The 17,233-nt window shown below is 35.0% G+C and overlaps 1 protein-coding gene across 2 annotated transcripts in view; it reads right to left on the bottom strand.

Annotated features, from left to right (window-relative positions):
- Positions 1 to 5,474: 5,474 nt before the first annotated feature.
- The window catches only part of LOC149550719 (seven transmembrane domain protein), a 39,794-nt gene continuing 28,035 nt past the window's right edge, over positions 5,475 to 17,233 (bottom strand). For both annotated transcript variants that reach the window (XM_089786282.1, XM_089786281.1), the window contains 3 exons: positions 10,649 to 10,764; positions 10,317 to 10,441; positions 5,475 to 5,882 (listed from right to left, as the gene is read on the bottom strand). In XM_089786282.1, coding sequence (XP_089642408.1) covers positions 5,759 to 5,882; positions 10,317 to 10,441; positions 10,649 to 10,764 — 365 coding nt within the window. In that variant the 3' untranslated portion in view covers positions 5,475 to 5,758. The remainder of the gene's footprint in view (positions 5,883 to 10,316; positions 10,442 to 10,648; positions 10,765 to 17,233) is intronic.

The following is a 17,233-nucleotide window of genomic DNA, read 5'->3' as shown; positions in this document are numbered from 1 at the left end:
GGTAGTGAAGGGGATTGATGGTCTTTTGGATATCCTTGGTTTAGCATGAAACCTTCTTTTAGTGAGAAAGCTAAGAGATTTGTGTGTACAAGTTATTTTCTTAAGTGGAGGATGTAAGATGACAAGATGGTCTATGGTGCTTATTAAGGGTGTTTAGATTGGTACCTTGTATAAACTATATGCATGTCTAATAAGAGGGCCTTGGACTCTTCATCCTTACCATCAGATCATGCAAATAAGAAATCGATGGTTTATACATTTAAAGTTCATATTTGTAGGTACCTAAGAGTACCAATGCTTTGAAGATGAAGCTCCCAACAAATAAAACAATGTTATGACCTTGAAAAATTAAGTAGGTACCTAAGAGTACCAATGCTATGGAGATGAAGCTCTCAAAAAAGAAAACAGTGCTTTGGTGAAAAGGATCGTAGAGCCTTAAAAATAAAGTGCCTTGTTGAAGACCTTTATGATTCTAATCTTGAGTTTGACTTCTACGAACACTTTATATATGAAAAACAATGCCATATTTACTTTTATTCTAGTTTTCATCGAGTCTTGTGGGGTATTTTATTATATTCATTTAGACATGTTCAATCCTATGAATGTTTTTTTCATTGTCTAGTTATGTGTATTTTGTCTCATTCATAAATGACTCTAGCAAAACATTTGTATATTTCCTCATGAAAAAATATGAAGCTTTAAGTCAGTTTAAGGAATTTAAAGCCTTGGTTGAAAACCATACTATTAGAAAAAAATGAGTGTTTGAGGACTACTAATAATGTTGAGTTTTGTTCAACAAAATTTGACAGATCCTATAAGGACTGAAAGATTCAAAGACGCAAAACTCCATATGAAGTATGTTGAGCGGTAGTAGCCTTAGACAAAATTATAGGTTGAAGTTGTAGCCACTACACGTTATCTAATTGCCATATCTCCTACTTTGAAAAAAAACACTCTTAGGATACAACCCTTAGAGTATAGCTACAAAAAACACTTTCTAAAGTAAGGTGTGATTTCCCAAGAGTTGAAGCCTTCCACTATTCACTCGTAGCCAAAGGAAAAAGAGAAACCAAAAAAGGATGCAATTCATTTACTACATGCTCTAGTGAAAGAGAAACTAAACATTCCTATTAAATCATATGGTGAGGAGAGCTCTAACAACTATAAAAAATTTCAAGAAGAGAAAGACCCTCAGCCTCAACAATTGAGGTCATCTATGCATATTGAGCAACAATCGTAAGGTTTTGATATTCATTATTCCAATGGCATATTTTCTTTTATAATTTACACTTATGAGCCTAAACATGTTAGAGAGGCTAAGGGTATGCATGACATAGATTCTTGGATGAAAACCATGAATAAAGAGACCACTACATTGAAGAAGAGTATTACATGGGATCTAGTACCTATGCCCTAAGATTGAAATATTTTTGGTGTATGTGGGTGTTTGAAAGAAACTGGGTCTAGATGACACTATCGAGAAGCATGCAGCATAGTTAGTCATTAAGGGGCATTCACAAGCGAAGATGATTTATTATGATGAAATGTTATCTCCTCTAACTAAGTTGGTTTCCACCCCTATTATCACTTGCAAATGTTTAGGACTTATAATTCGAAAATATGGATGTGAAGACAATGTTCATTCACAATAATTGGAGGAAGAAATTGCATGTCACACCTAGAGCATTTCATTAAAAAAGGTAAGGCGAACCTAGTTTGTAAGTTGAAGAAATTTATGTATGGTTTAAAATAGTCCCTTAAAATGTGGTACCAAAAGTTTGATACCCAAGTGTTACCTTTGTGATGCATGAGATCTAAATCTGATCATTGTATGTATTACAAATTAGAAAATGGGCACATACTCATCATAGTCTTGTACGTTGATGATACATTGCTTGTTGGGAATGATAAAAAGCATGACTTCATATTTGAAGTCCCAATTAGAAACAACTGAAATTTAAAAAATCTAGTTTCAATAAGGTATATTCTTGGTATTGATATCATTTGTGATAGAGCCATCAAAAGATTTGGATGAGCCAAAGTAAGTTCGTTAACTTCGAAATGAAGAAGTTCAAAATGACAACATGCATACAACCAGTTGTCCTTGCGTTTTACAAGGCAACATTTTGTGAAGAATTGTTTAAAATCTCCTTTAGAGATGGAGGACATAACTAAAGTTCCTTATGGAAGTGTCAGTGGCAACTTGATGTATGTTATTGTCTATAGTAGGCTAGACATTGATCAAGCAATGGGGGCCATTTGTGAGCTACATATGAGTATTTGTTATGTTTTCATGGTTATCCTACTAAACCTCAAGATTCAATTTATATGTGAGTATGCGAATTCCGATTGGGCTAGTGATATTAGCCACAAAAGCTCCACAAGTGGAAATGGTTTTTAGTGTTCGTATGTGCTATTAGTTGGATGAACAAGTGAAAAGAAAAAAACACCTTTTCGATTGAAAAAGGAAAATACATGAATATTAATCAGGCTTGTAAAGAAGCCTTTTGGCTTAAGAGGTTGTGTTATGATATTTGCATTGATGTTGGACAAATTACTATTTGTTGCGACTCCTAGAGTATTATTTTCTTAGCAAAGAAACCTACTTTACATACTAGAACAAAGCACATTGATATGTGGTTTCACTTAGTTTGTAATATGGTGGAATACAAAAAGGTAAAAATGGAAAAGGTCGATGCTTTATTGAATGTTGCATATGCACTAAAAAGCCAATGAGCACAGGAAAATTTAGATGGTATGTTGGTTCAATGGGCCTTGGTGCCCAAGAAGGTGGTGATGAGCTACTCTTGACAAGTAGGAGAATGGATGAAATTAGCTTTTCCATTGCCCATAAAGTTGAAGTGCAATTTCTTTTTTGGATTGAACTATGAAAATATTTTTAATGTTGACATATTGACTCACACCCTGTAATGCATAATTAAGATGAGGAAATATAGATTATTGGAATTAAGATGTCTCAACCTTATACTCTAACATGCTGAATTATTTGTTACTAGTTGCATATATATTGTTATATTATAAGTTTCTAATTTCCTAATGTCATGTCATACTTGTAGGACCTTTTAATAAGGTGTCATCCTATGTGAAAGTTGAGACTATAACATTAATTCTTCTAGGAAGTTGATGCCCACTTTTGGAATTCTTTTTTAAGGAAACTAATGCATGTTACAACTAGTTTGGAGGAAGAATCATGAGGATTGCAATTGTGATTTATGGTGGAATCCATTTTTGACGAGTGTGAGGTAAGGAAGGTGCCTATTCTTTGTTATGGAAAAATCAATGTTAAACTAACATTGCATTTGATGAGATGATTGTTACAAATGTAATAAGTGTTAGTTCTTTTAAAGTTGTCATTTCCATGTGTCATGGAATTAGCAAGATATTTGACAACACTTGCCACTGAGAGTAGAAGTTTGTTTGCAAAAACCATGGGTGTATAGCTCTTCATGTCAAGCTCTATGTATATGTTGGTAGCTGATTGTATGAGATATGTTAAATATTTATCAAATATTACAATCTACAAATCTCTATTGTTGTAACTACGCCTTGAAGAGCATTGATTTTGTACATTATATTGTAATTGTTGTTACTAACAATCAATTGAGCTCCATGTTGTAAAATCTAGCATTGTGTTTATTTGTTTAAGATTGGACTTCACATGTATCTAATTTGCAACAATTAAAAGTTTTGAAGGAAATTTTGCACTGTCATGTCAAATTTAGCTTATAGAATGGCTATTTGCACTTTGCTTCCTTCTAAATAGTAACATCATAATTATAAATTTATGAGCTCAAGGGGTTATATGATGAATGTTTGAAAAGGAAAAACATATGTTGGAAGTTTTTCAAATGAGGCAGCAAGCAAAGTGGATTTGACCTTGGGAGAAACTCTAAGTTAACAAACTTGAGTTGGAGTAGTATAGGGATTGACGACCTCTCATGAACTCTTAATGCTTCACTCCTAAAAGCAGCATAACCTAGGTGCAATGAGTGCTAAGAGGTCCATTTGTTACCATGAGATATGGGTAAATGAATTCGACTTCAAAGTTATGTAGTTGAATAGTGCCAACATAATAATTTGACACACCGAAAAATACCTTCTACTTATTGATTTATAAGCTAAAAGGGCTCCATAATGAATGCTCCATAAAACACAAAACTTGTTAAAAGGTTTTGCTAATGGGGTAGCAAACTAAGAGGGATTAATCTGGATTAATCTTGGGGGAAGCTCCGTGGTTAAGCATGCTTGAGACAAAACAACAATGAGAATAGTAGCCTCTCATAAAATCCCAAGCTTCACCCTATAAATATCACTTAGATACAATTAGTGCTAAGTCAACCATTCATTTTCATGGTATATGGGTTCATTTTAACTCCTACTCTTGAAACATGTGTCAATGAATTTGACTCAAACTATGTAGTTGACTCCCAATAACAATGCTATATTTAACATTATAGAAAATACCCCCTACTCATCTATTAGACATTGTAACAAAACGTACATTATTTTATGACTTACTGATAACAATGCTATATTTAACATTATAGAAAATACCCCCTACTCATTTATTAGACATTGTAACAAAACGTACATTATTTTATGACTTACTGACAGGTTCACAAACCATGAAGAGAGGTTCCTTTTCCTCAAGCAAGGTGGTCACAAGTAATAACTTAATCCTTCGCCCAAAAGAAATCAATATGTAGATTTCAGCCATATGACTAAAGCGCAATATTTAGGAAATTACTTATTAAAGTAGCATCGTGCAATGATATGAACTTGGCTTCTAGGCGGCTTGGTACATCCCCAAAGGATTCGTCTCATTTCAACTCCCCGCTTCTTGACCCCACCTAGGCAGTAAATCCATCCAAGGTAAGGTGGGTTGCAAGGATGCCTCTAGTGCAAAAATAACCAAAAGGAAACAAATGATATGCTCTGGAACCTCGTGATAGCCACTAAAGGTAGTACTAGTATTTATAGGCAACTATTGCAGGCTTGAGTTCTATCGTGGGATATGGGAAACATTGCCTTACGTTGCATAATAAAAACATGGTGAAGTAGTTGGACTTGATAGGATGCAAAAGTCCACCATGGACATCTATTTTAAAGTTCTATAGCAGTCCCCTTATGGTAGCACCTGTTGAGTCCTAAAAATGTATTGTCAATATCAGACACTGAGCATACCTAATTGCTATAAATCACATTCTTCATCATTGACAAAGGGTTCCAGAAACAAGATCATAAGGCCTTTATAGCCCAAATCAGCAATAGCTATCCATTTGTACCATTACTTGACATGTTATTATTCTATAATCTGAAATCAAGAATTACAAAAACGGCAATGATCAAATATTTGGGTCCATAGTTATCTATATTTAAGAATTAAGAACATCAGTAATCAAATATTTGTGTCCATAGTTACACTAGAACTTTTCATTCAAAACATACAAAAATGATTCAACAAATCAATTTCATTCCGACAAAAACAAATGCTCGCATTATCTTTCACCAGTTGTACAGGTTTAACCACAGAAAGAAAAAATTTCTCCCATGAAATGAAATGATGCCCAATTATCAGTACATCTATCATAAAAAAATCTCACTGGTGAATAAGAATGGATTACATAATCAACAATTGGGGAATGGGCTATCTCTGCCATTGTATGTCTGTGAATGACACAATGGTATGTGTTGCATATAGAGAGACTCGCCAGAAGCCAAAAATTACCATTTAGCATTATGATGAAGGCTTTTGACAAGCACTAAATAGTTGCCAGCTGATGAATGCCATCAGTAATGATGAAAACAGTTCAAATCCAACAACCTTTGGAAAGTCCCAACCAAGTCCCCTTCGTAAGTAGCTGCAATAACATCAACACATCTTATTCAGAATAATCTAACTGGCTGCAACTGCACATTATACATCATACCAGACAAATAATTGTAATAACAAAATATTAACCTTTTGGGTTGTGTCTGCCTATCATATGTTTAAGAATATTTAAAGGTCATAAATCCATTTTTAGTATTTTCATCTACACAGTTCAATCACCTTGGCAAATTAATGGAAACTTCCTTAATTTTCAGAATTTACTCTTCAATAATGTAGCCTAGCCTCCCTTCAGTCTATCATACCCAGAAGAGTGAATCAAATAAAATTGTACCTTCCATCCAAGAGCACATTTTGATCAATTGTCCAAATGACTGAGTGTTGCTCTGTTAAAAAAATTTTCAAAAATTCTTCATTCCAAATGAAGACATATTCTATGATATAGTAACCGTGAGTCCAAAGCTAGATAAATTGCTGACAGATAACCAAATTGAAACTGTCACGCACAGATGAAGAAATGACAAACCACAATAATACCAAGTAACCTGACTGACCATCCCTATTAAGAAAACTATATAATATTATAAATAACCTCTGACAATCCATGGTAATACTCAATAACCTATCCGTATCCCCTGTTTTGGCTATATGGAAATTGGGTATCTAGATTATCTTCTAAACAGCATTAGTAGAAAACCTAATACAAATCCAATCTTCGCATAGAAAAACAAGCTGTGAAATATTCTCAGCAATTTAATATAATACAGACAGAGACTAATCAGTAATCAGATGACCTTATTGGGCAAATTCGACAAGGTTAATCCGACAGTATACAGCCTCAATATGTATTCTATCTACCTTATTTTAACCTCTCTATCATCACAGTGGCCTCTGCACTCTGGTGAGAATGTAACAGAAAGTTCAACAACAGGATGCAAATATTGATCATCCCCTGAGGTTAAGTATCCAGAACACAAGTCAAAAATAATATTAACAAGACAATCGAAGTAAAGTTCTCATTCTTGGTTCTATTTGAATGAACAAACATTCTGTGTGTTCATACTGGAGGCAAAAATTTCAAAGACGTAGCCTGTGCTCCACAGCATAAGTAAACAGGCATTTTTATCTAAGTTGCTGATTCAGATTCAGGTTCAAAATTCATTAAAAAAAATTTTGGATGTGTTTGAATTTGTTTTAGGTTTGTACATATGGAAACATATGTTTTTTAAAAATAGTATATGTATATACTATATATACACGGAATTGAACAAAAGTTCATACACTACTATGCCAATAGTAAAGCAACATAGCTAAATACACCACCATATATATTAATGTTTTAAGTATAAATGACATATGTTTTACCTTTTATGCCTTTCTAGAGGACTATTTTAGGGTTGTTAAGTCAAAAAGATTAAATTAGATTTTTATAGAACTTTAAAAAGGCCAAAAAGGTACGCTTTTATGCCAAAGTCTGGCTAGCTCCTGCTGCTGCGTTTAAAATTCACCTAAATTCAGCCCAGATCCGTCTGACAGACTTTTGACCAAATTTGACCACCTGCAGCAAACTTCAAAGGGAATTTGATCCAGAACAGACCTTAGACAGAACCAAGCCAGATTCTGCTAACTTTAATTTTTATGTGAAAAATTGAAAATCAAAAGCAAGTTCCTCTTTCACAGACTCCATTTGTAGGAATAAACATTCAATATATACCCTCATTTTATTTGCACCAAGACTGAATATTCCTACCAAGACTCCATCAGATAGTGAACTTGTGCTCCGGAGCATAAGAAAACATGCATTTTTATCTAAAAATTCAAATTGAAGTAAGTTTCTCCTTTGCGGATGCTATTTTTTCTAACAACCTGCAAGTACCTCTTCATCCATGCCAGCCAATATGACCAGCAAGATTATGAACCTTACTTCAGACCATGAGTAAGAAAACAAGCATTTTTATGTCAAAATCAAAGTATAGATCACAAGGTTACATGAAGGGACCAAGCCGCACAGTAATGCCACCCATGTCAAGAATCAAGATACATCAAGAACCATTAAATTTATCAGACAACTCTTCCACTCTACTTACTTTTCCTATATGGGACAACTTTGACTACAAATGAACCTGTCAGCTACAACTGGTTCTTATCCATGACAGATTTGACCTCAGTTGAACTAGTAAGAGAAGTTTAGCAAATTCCTCGCTAATAACTGTTCCTAGAACTTGCATAGATCAAAAACTGCATATAGACTCAAAATGAGGTTTCTCCTTTTAGATTGCATAAACTCCCTTATGCTCCTTTTGCAACACTGCATTTTCATGCTATCAATAGTCTAACTGTATCTGAATGTTTCTCCAATAATTTTCAGATAAAATAGTAGATAGTAATATAAATGAGTGAAACATGTCAAATTGCAACTTTTGAAGATATACATCTGCATCTCTGCATTTACAGCAAATTGTAGCCACAGTTAGAAGTTCTCGACATTATAAAACGTCATTCTCCTTTTAGATTGCATAAACTCCCTTATGCTGCTTTTGCAACACTGCATTTTCATGCTATCAATAGTCCAACTGCACCTGAATGTTTCTCCAATAATTTTCAGATAAAATAGTAGATAGTAATATAAATGAGTGAAACATGTCAAAATGCAACTTTTGAAGGTATACATCTGCTTCTCTGCATTTACAGCAAATTGTAGCCACAGTTGGAAGTTTTCGACATTATAAAACGTCATCATAATGCCAAACTAAATGATCTGAAATCTTTTTCTCCAAAGTACTGTGAATCTTTCAGCACTATTTCAAATAAATACAGCCTGATTTTATGAAGTATCTAACAGTAATTTGATTTCGTAAGTATGGTGAAGAGGATGTAGCTGTCCATTCAAGTAAGTTTGCACAATCCCAAATTGGTAGTGATTAAATTTAATGTTAATTCCTCCAACTTATGTTACAAATTGCCAAACAGAACATAATTAAACCAAAACTGTTGAATATTTACAACAAACCACTTCAAGAGCTAAGTTCATATTATCCCAGATTTACAGCAATTAAATTTATAGTAAATTCCTCCAGCTTCACAAAATCTGTCACAAACCACCAGGCAGAACACAATTAAGTCATAACTGTGGGAAATTTCACCTGTAGAAACTAAATGTAAATGTATCTAATTTTAAACCCCTCAATGGATAAGGATTGAAAATTCATTGTTAATAATAGATATTTTGACAACGATGGCAGCACCATTTCCTATTTTTCTCTCGAAACAATGATAAATTGTACTCCCCCATCATTGGCTGAAATTCAACTCCTATTTCTGTATAGCTGCAACAAGGTAGTTTCTGATAGGCAAAAAGGATTAAATTTTAGGAATAACTATCAATGCAGGTTGTAATCTGACTTGAGAAATTGGGATTTGAATTGAAACTATGTGGGTTAGTTTGGTTTAAGAATGGCAAAAACATTTCTAGATGACTACATTAAAAAACACGAACTCTCAAACTCTGTTTTTCAAAGTTTCTCATTATTTTGTGTTTGTTTCTGAACCATGGACATCACTTGCAGACAACTAAAAACAAGAACTTCATATAGCAAGTGGATGCATGTTTTCTGTAAGCAACATGCCTTGAATTATTACCCAATTTGAGCTTTTATTAAAGCTTTTTCCTCAGCCTAATATATTTTGTTTCTTAATTTCTGGTGCCCAACTGAAGGAAATAATCCCAGCGATTTAAAAGTTCTTAATTGAAGAAACTTCAATTATTGAGAATGCATCAAGTAACCAGAATAGTAGTAGAAAGGGAAAGATATTGTCTTCTCTCGCTAACACTGTTTTTTATGTTCAATCTTCCTTGTGTGTTGCTTGCATTTATAAGTGTTTGCTTCCGATGATGTAGACCACTTGCAGACAAGTAATACAACAAGTTCATATAGCAATCAGCCATTTCGCGATTTCTGCAAGCCAATCATCTTAAACAATTGTCTGCTCTGATCATTTGTTAAAGGTCTTTACCCTGCCTCATATATTTGGTTTCTTAATTTTTAGTGCTATAGCGGAAGAGTTTGTTACCAGTGTTTAACACTGTTATTCATACAAGGAGAATTAATTGTTCAGTTTCAAAAACATATCAAATCAAACCTTATATTAGATTTGTCAGGTTTTATATTTTGTTTGTTTTGAATTCTGAACAAAAATAAGATTCCTACTTATTGATGATCAAATATCCATGCAGCTCTAATTCAAAAGTAAAACTTGAAAGTCATGAGTTTATCATAACAACTATGTAAAGTACTAGTACTTAAGGTTAATGAAGTGCTTCATGAAAGGGTTGCTCCCAATTTCATTGAAGTTTCTAAATTAAGATAGTTTAGAAACTACTGACTAAAAACAATTTTTTTAATCATATCTACACTCACTAATAGATCTACTAAAGTCAATGATGATCAAATTCAAAATAACAAACCTTATAATAGAAGGCATAGTTGCCAGAACACCAGCACTTGCATATATGATTGGCACCAATGGTTTGGGTTTATTTTTGCGAAGCCACATTAATGATCCTAAAGCTGCAAGTGACACAGTCAGAACCTGTAGTCAAGTACAACAAATATGTCAGCACACATGGAGCACTCTATACAAAAATTGGAAGATTAAGAAATTAAGGAAATAATCAAATACATGCATCAAGAAACTATCTAACATGAGGGAAATATAACACAATAATTAATTTTAAAATATTTCTAGTGATTGCATTTTCAACAATGAGAAAGAAACCAGAAATGGAGAAAAGGGTACCAAATTTGCATTTGCCTCCAGTCCCTGCAGAAGGTAATCCCAGGTAAACTCTAGTCCCTTGGCTCCAACCCACAGAGGAGCCAATCTGTGTAATAGTGAATCAGCAAATGCCCATCCTGTGATAAGAAACGATATTATTCCATTTGAAATTTTAAAAAATAAAATAAAAAAATTGCTATAATACTTTAAAAAAATCAAAGGTTTTGTCAGTCTTACCATTCTTAAACTGCAAGCTTAAGATAGAAAATAAAAATAAAAACTTAATATTAATGTTAGAAACCACTAGAAAGCAAATGTATGCTTCAAAAGTCAAAAAAGTTGCAATTGAAAATTAACTTAAGGGACATGAATTATCAAGCTTGCTTAATAATACGCTAGGACACTCTATAGCATCAAATCAGACCAGAATAATTTATACCTTATCAAACCCTTCTGAATTTAACCAGAAAAAATAATGGCAAATTGTAGAAATCAGTCACTAACACCTATAAGCTCCACAAAATGAATAGGTCAACACTATTTAAGTCCAATGATGTCAGAAATCTAGTTAAAAAGACAACCACCAATAATCTAGAGCTCGCCATCTATTCAGTTCAGTAGGAAATTACATTGAATTAGTGCATAAGCAATTTTATATCAATGTTGCAGAATTGTTCATTGGAATATCCAAGTCAATTAAAAATCATTTGACACCTAAGTAAGAAGCTTTCAAACTTTGTTTCACGTTGCTGCTTATAGATAACTATAAGAATCAACATTTGATGGAAAAACCAATCAAGCAAACCTAATTGCAGAGAAAAGACTGATACCTTTGTATTTTAGTAACTAACGTTTACTTGGAAGGTTTCTTATATAAATAATGTTATGTAGGTCTTTTGCATATAGAATCATCTTCCCCTTTGATAATTTCCTATGTAAATAATTCTCACAGTGCAAATATATCTACTGTGGGAAAGAAAAAGCAAATATAGTGATAGCACAAGATAACATAGATTGCATAGCAAGTCATGAGAATTTGCAATTTTTCTTGTTGTGTGAGGCTAGGTAAGTTTCAAGGCATCCCTCAGACAGCTAAGGGACTCTTGGGAGTCCTTTTCCCTTGGCTAGGATGTTCATGCATCCCTACTAGGCACTGTCATTATGAATGTTGACATCATTTAAAGAAAAGCTAAGGCAGACGAGCAATGGTGACTCATTGACTGGACTCAGCGAGTAATGGCCATAAATCACCCAACTCTGCGATTCATCAAAAATTGCCATAAATCAGCAAGTCTAGGCAAGTTTGGTAAAAGCTGAAAAAACTTCGTGGATGAAACTTACCTAGCCTCACACAACAAGAAAAAATGCAAATTCTCATGACTCGTTGAGTATGTAATCTATGTTATCTTGTGCTATCACTATATTTGCACTGTGAGAATTATTTACATAGGAAATTATCAAAGGGGAAGATGATTCTATATACAAAAGACCTACATAACAATATTTATATAAGAAATCTTCCAACTAAATGGTAGTTCCTAAAATACACAGGTATCAGTCTTTTCTCTGCAATTAGGTTTGCTTGATTGGTTTTTCCATCAAATGTTGATTCTTATAGTTATCTATAAGCAGCAAAGTGAAACAAAGTTTGAAAGCTTCTTACTTAGGTGTCAAATGATTTTTAATTGACTTGGATATTCCAATGAACAATTCTGCAACATTGATATAAAATTGCTTATGCGCTAATTCAATGTAATTTCCCACTGAACTCAAACATCGATGTTGCTGAAAACTGATGTGTGCCGTGCTATGTATGTTTTCCAATGACAGCGATATCAATCTTATTTATATTAAGGAAGAGGCATGGAGAGACATGTCTATCCATTATTATCTAATTAATATAATAATAAATGATTATTTAATTATATAACATCTCATTTATTTAATATATATTTAATTTATATATGTATATTATCTCTCTCTCTCTCTCTCTCTCTCTCTCTCTCTCTCTCTCACACACACACACACACACACACACACATTACAAAGTAATTGGAAAATATTTGCTTGTTATTACCAATGATCAAGAGATCAATCTATACAAGCGACTGAACGATGTTTCCTTAAGAAACAATCATAAAGAATATAAACATTTTATTTTAGCTAAGAGAGAACTAATAGTCATCTACAACTAACTAAAGAACAGAACATATATTCTAGAAACAGAAATCTAAATATTAGAAACATTCTAATATTTACAAAAGATTACAATAGATAACCATTAGATACTAAACAGAGATAATAGAAACTATCTATTATCGTAATACCCTCCCGTAATGGTTAATCTGTCTAGAGCACGAAGCAGTCAAAAAGCGTAAAAGACAGATTTTGTCTACTCAAGGGGCTCCACACTATTCGTTGTGGGTTGAGAACTACATTGCTTAGATAGGGCAGCTAAGCGCTTCCGACATTCAACCTTCATGTGCCCAAACTAGTGGCAATAGTTGCATTGAATGTTTTTCTTCTAGGAGCCTTCAGAATCCAGAGCAAAGGATGTCTACTGAGAAGATATTTGATGGTACTTTGGATAATACTCCAAAACTTTGCAGATGAGCATAATGCTCCAAAACAAACCGCAAAAAGCAATGATTTTTGAGGTGAAAAATCAATCAAAACCCAACATGATTTTTGAGGTGAAAAATCAATCAAAACCCAACATGATTTTTGAAGTGAAAAAACAATCAAAATTCAATATGATTTTTGTGGTGAAAAATCAATCAAAACCCAACATGATTTTTGAAGTGAAAAAACAACCAAAACCCAACATGATTTTTGAGGTGAAAAAACAATCAAAACCCAACATGATTTTTTGAGGTGAAAAATCAATCAAAACCTGACAGTACAAAGCTTCATTTTTTAGGAAGAATTGTAAAACCCAACAAATAATTTTTAAGGAAAAAATTACAAACTCACAAAGGAATCCCACAGAACTTTGCGAATTACAGAATCAACAAAAAATAACGAAAAATTTATAAAAACCCTTATGAATTTTTTTTTTACCAGAATTTTTAAGGGAGGCAAAACATGAGACTTTGCATGGTAAAGCAGGACATGCAAACAACATGCAACCCTCAAAAAGTAGAGACACAGAAAATTTGAAGGGTGACCTAGAAGAGAGCTCGAGAAACCCAAAAAGACCGTGTCATCAATTTTTGGATCAGCTGGCTTGAAAATTAAGGCACAAATATTGAGGCACACAAGAAAATTTGACAACTCAATTGAGCTCTCAAAAAACCCACCAATAATCAGAAATTAGCGGATTTAGATCTCTCAGAACAAAAACCCTAGTCAGATTATAGAGAGAGTTGGAAGCAAATATGCATGTAAATAATTTTGAAAATAAAAGACAAATAATTTCAACCAAGAATTATAATTATGTTCGAAGAAATTTGGAGTATTGGCTCTGATACCATATTATGAAGTAACTAGAAAATATTGGTTTGTTATTAACAGCGATCAAGAGATCAATCTATACAAGAGGTTGAGTGATGTTTCCTTAAGAAACTGTTAGGAACCTGTGTGTTCCTTCTGTTTATTTTGTTAGAGTAGTGTTGTTGGACGCATATGCTTTGTAAGTCGTCCCGTGAGTATATTTTATTATCCCACATGCATAGGTAGTATTACTTTTCTAGATCGTACCCAGTATATAAGAATAGGTTGAGGCCCTTGATGGGTACGGACGAATTTATTGTATTGAGCTTGCTCAAAGGAGGTTACCCCCTCGAAGTGGCCTGCGATCAGTAGATTCATTCTGAGTTCTGCTATCACTTGGTATTCTGTTATTTTGAGCATTCTCACGATATTGCTATAAGGAGGTTCTTCACATCTGGTATCAGAGCACTCTCTTGGGCTCGCTGGGTGGAAATTACATCAAATTTTTTTTTCTGTCGTGGCCTTCAGGTTCCTCTCACTTCTAATATCTCTTGTTATTGCAATAACTCTTTTCAGTTGTTCTGTCTGTGAGTGAATTTTTCTAAGTCGACTGTTCAAATAAAAAAAAAGACACACACAAAAAAAAAAAAAAAAAGAGTAAAAATTTTTCTGTTTTTTAGTCGTAGCTTCCTTGTTTGCTTTCTGTTTCTGCTCATACTTCCGCAGAACGTCTGCAATATCATTTCGCATACTTCCTTCCTTGGCGACCCAACCCCAAATTTTACATATCAAAGCCCTAAATCCCTCATTTATCTAATTTTAGGGTTTGCCCTATCTTTTTCACCTCTCATCCAATCGCCACCAAACTGAGCCACAAGATTCGATTCCTCATTTTGCTCCCTTATCCCTCTTGGACTGTTTGCCTCATTTCGCCTCCCTACCCTTGAAACCCTCATTTTTCTTTTCCCTTGTCCCCAGGTAGTCTCCCACCACCCGTCGAACACCCATTTCCTATATGAGTTTTACCCAAATCCAAGTTTGCCGTAACTAAAAAAGTTTTTGTTTCTCATCTTCTACCCATTCCAAACCAAATAAAATAAAAATTTAAAAAAAAAAAAAAAAAAAAAAAAAAAAAAAAACCTTGTTTTATGGTTGTTACGCGTACAGGAGCAAAAATCATGGAAGAGGAAATTGCATCCCTCAAAACCAAACTTCAAGATCTGGATGACAAAATTCTGGGTCTTAACTTTCAGCAGTCAGCCATGAGCCGAAACCATTCAGGAGATACTGGGTCCTCTTCTGGCAATTTCCGTGGACCAAAGCTTGATTTTCCACGCTTCGATGGTTCTGATCCGACTGGATGAATCTATAGGGCAGAGCAATATTTCAGCTTGCATAATACTTTGGATAACCACAAAGTCCCCCTTGCATCTTTTCATTTGGAACATGAAGCTCTTCAATGGTTCCGTTGGTACATCAAGGCTAATGTAGGCCCAACGTGGAGCGAATTGTGCACCCTCATTTTGGAGCGCTTTGGCCCTAGTTCCTTTGATGATTTCACAGGAGCACTCACTAAACTGCGTCAAACAGGCACTGTAAGAGAATACCAGACAGAGTTTGAAAAATTAGCTAATCACACAGAGGGCTTGTCTGATGAATTCTTCCGTAGTTGTTTTGTCAGTGGTCTGAAGGATGCACTTCGCTCAGAAGTCAAAATGTTTCGACCTACTACAATGATGGAAGCCCTTGGGTTGGCTAAGTTAGCGGAAGACAAGATTAGTGCTCTACAACGCTCCAGATCTAATTTTGTTCCATTCAGAAATACAGGTTCTCACAACCCTCCAGTCATACCAGCTCCCAGAACTACTCCGATCAAGCACTTGTCTGAAACAGAGATGCGAGTCAGGCGAGACAAAGGGCTTTGTTATAATTGTGATGAGAAATGGTCTCGGGGCCATAGATGTGTTCAGCAAAAGCTCTATCTCTTGGATGTGGATTCTCCACCGGAACTGGAAGAATATGTAGATGCTCAGGAAACAGTGGATGATGAGGTTGAGCCTCACCAGCCTGAACCTCCTTCACCAGAAGCTCCACCAGAGATATCTGTCCATGCTTTGGCAGGAGTCACTACTCCACAAACCATGCGGGTCCAGGGTTTCTTCAAGAAGATCCCTCTTACTATACTCATTGATTCTGGTAGCACTCATAACTTCATTGATCCACGAATAGCCAAACAGGCTGATTGCTTTATCCATCCCTGCTCTAGCTTTGAAGTCATGATTGCCAATGGGGGCACTTTACCTTGTAAAGGGAAATGTCGCAATGTGCGTCTCTCTATTGGAGATTATAACATGCGCTCTGACATGTTTGCCTTACCCTTAGGTGGCTGTGATGTGGTTTTGGGTGCCCAATGGTTACGCACTCTTGGCCCCATTCTCTGGGATTTTGCTGAACTTTGGATGCAGTTTTCAGCCGAGGGGCACCAACACACTTTGAAAGGCTTACAACCAGGGTCTCTCAGCATCATCAGTTCACACCGTATGGAAAAACTTCTTAAGAAGAATTCACATGGTGTCATCGCTCAGCTCCATTCCATTCAGATGCAGCCATCAGCAGTCTCTAGCACTCCTGCCGATCTCCAACACATTTTGGACAAGTATTCTGGTATATTTGCTGAACCTGTGGGATTACCTCCTTCTCGTCCAGAGGACCACCGTATTCAGCTCCTTCCTGGCAGTGTTCCGCCCAACATCAGGCCCTACCGCTACCCATTTCATCAGAAGACCGAAATCGAGATACTTGTCCGTGACTTACTGAAGCAAGGTATTATTCGCCCTAGTACCAGTTCCTTTTCTTCTCCAGTTCTTCTTGTTCGCAAAAAAGATGGGTCATGGCGACTCTGCATTGATTTCCGAGCACTTAATCATCTCACTATAAAGGACAAGTTTCCCATTCCAGTTGTTGATGAACTTCTTGATGAACTTCATGGGGCTCATTTTTTCTCCAAGTTAGATCTTCGTTCTGGGTATCATCAAATTCGGGTTCATGAGGAGGATATACCTAAAACTGCCTTCTGCACACATGATGGTCACTATGAATTTTTAGTCATGCCCTTCGGCCTCACGAATGCTCCTTCAACATTTCAGGCAGTGATGAATAACATATTTCGACCAT

This window comes from Cupressus sempervirens, chromosome 6 (genome assembly GCF_028749045.1).
Source record: "Cupressus sempervirens isolate cs-2001-9-10 chromosome 6, ASM2874904v1, whole genome shotgun sequence".
NCBI lineage: Eukaryota > Viridiplantae > Streptophyta > Pinopsida > Cupressales > Cupressaceae > Cupressus > Cupressus sempervirens.
Note: the sequence above shows the minus strand (reverse complement) of the source record. Positions and strands in the feature narration are given on the sequence as shown.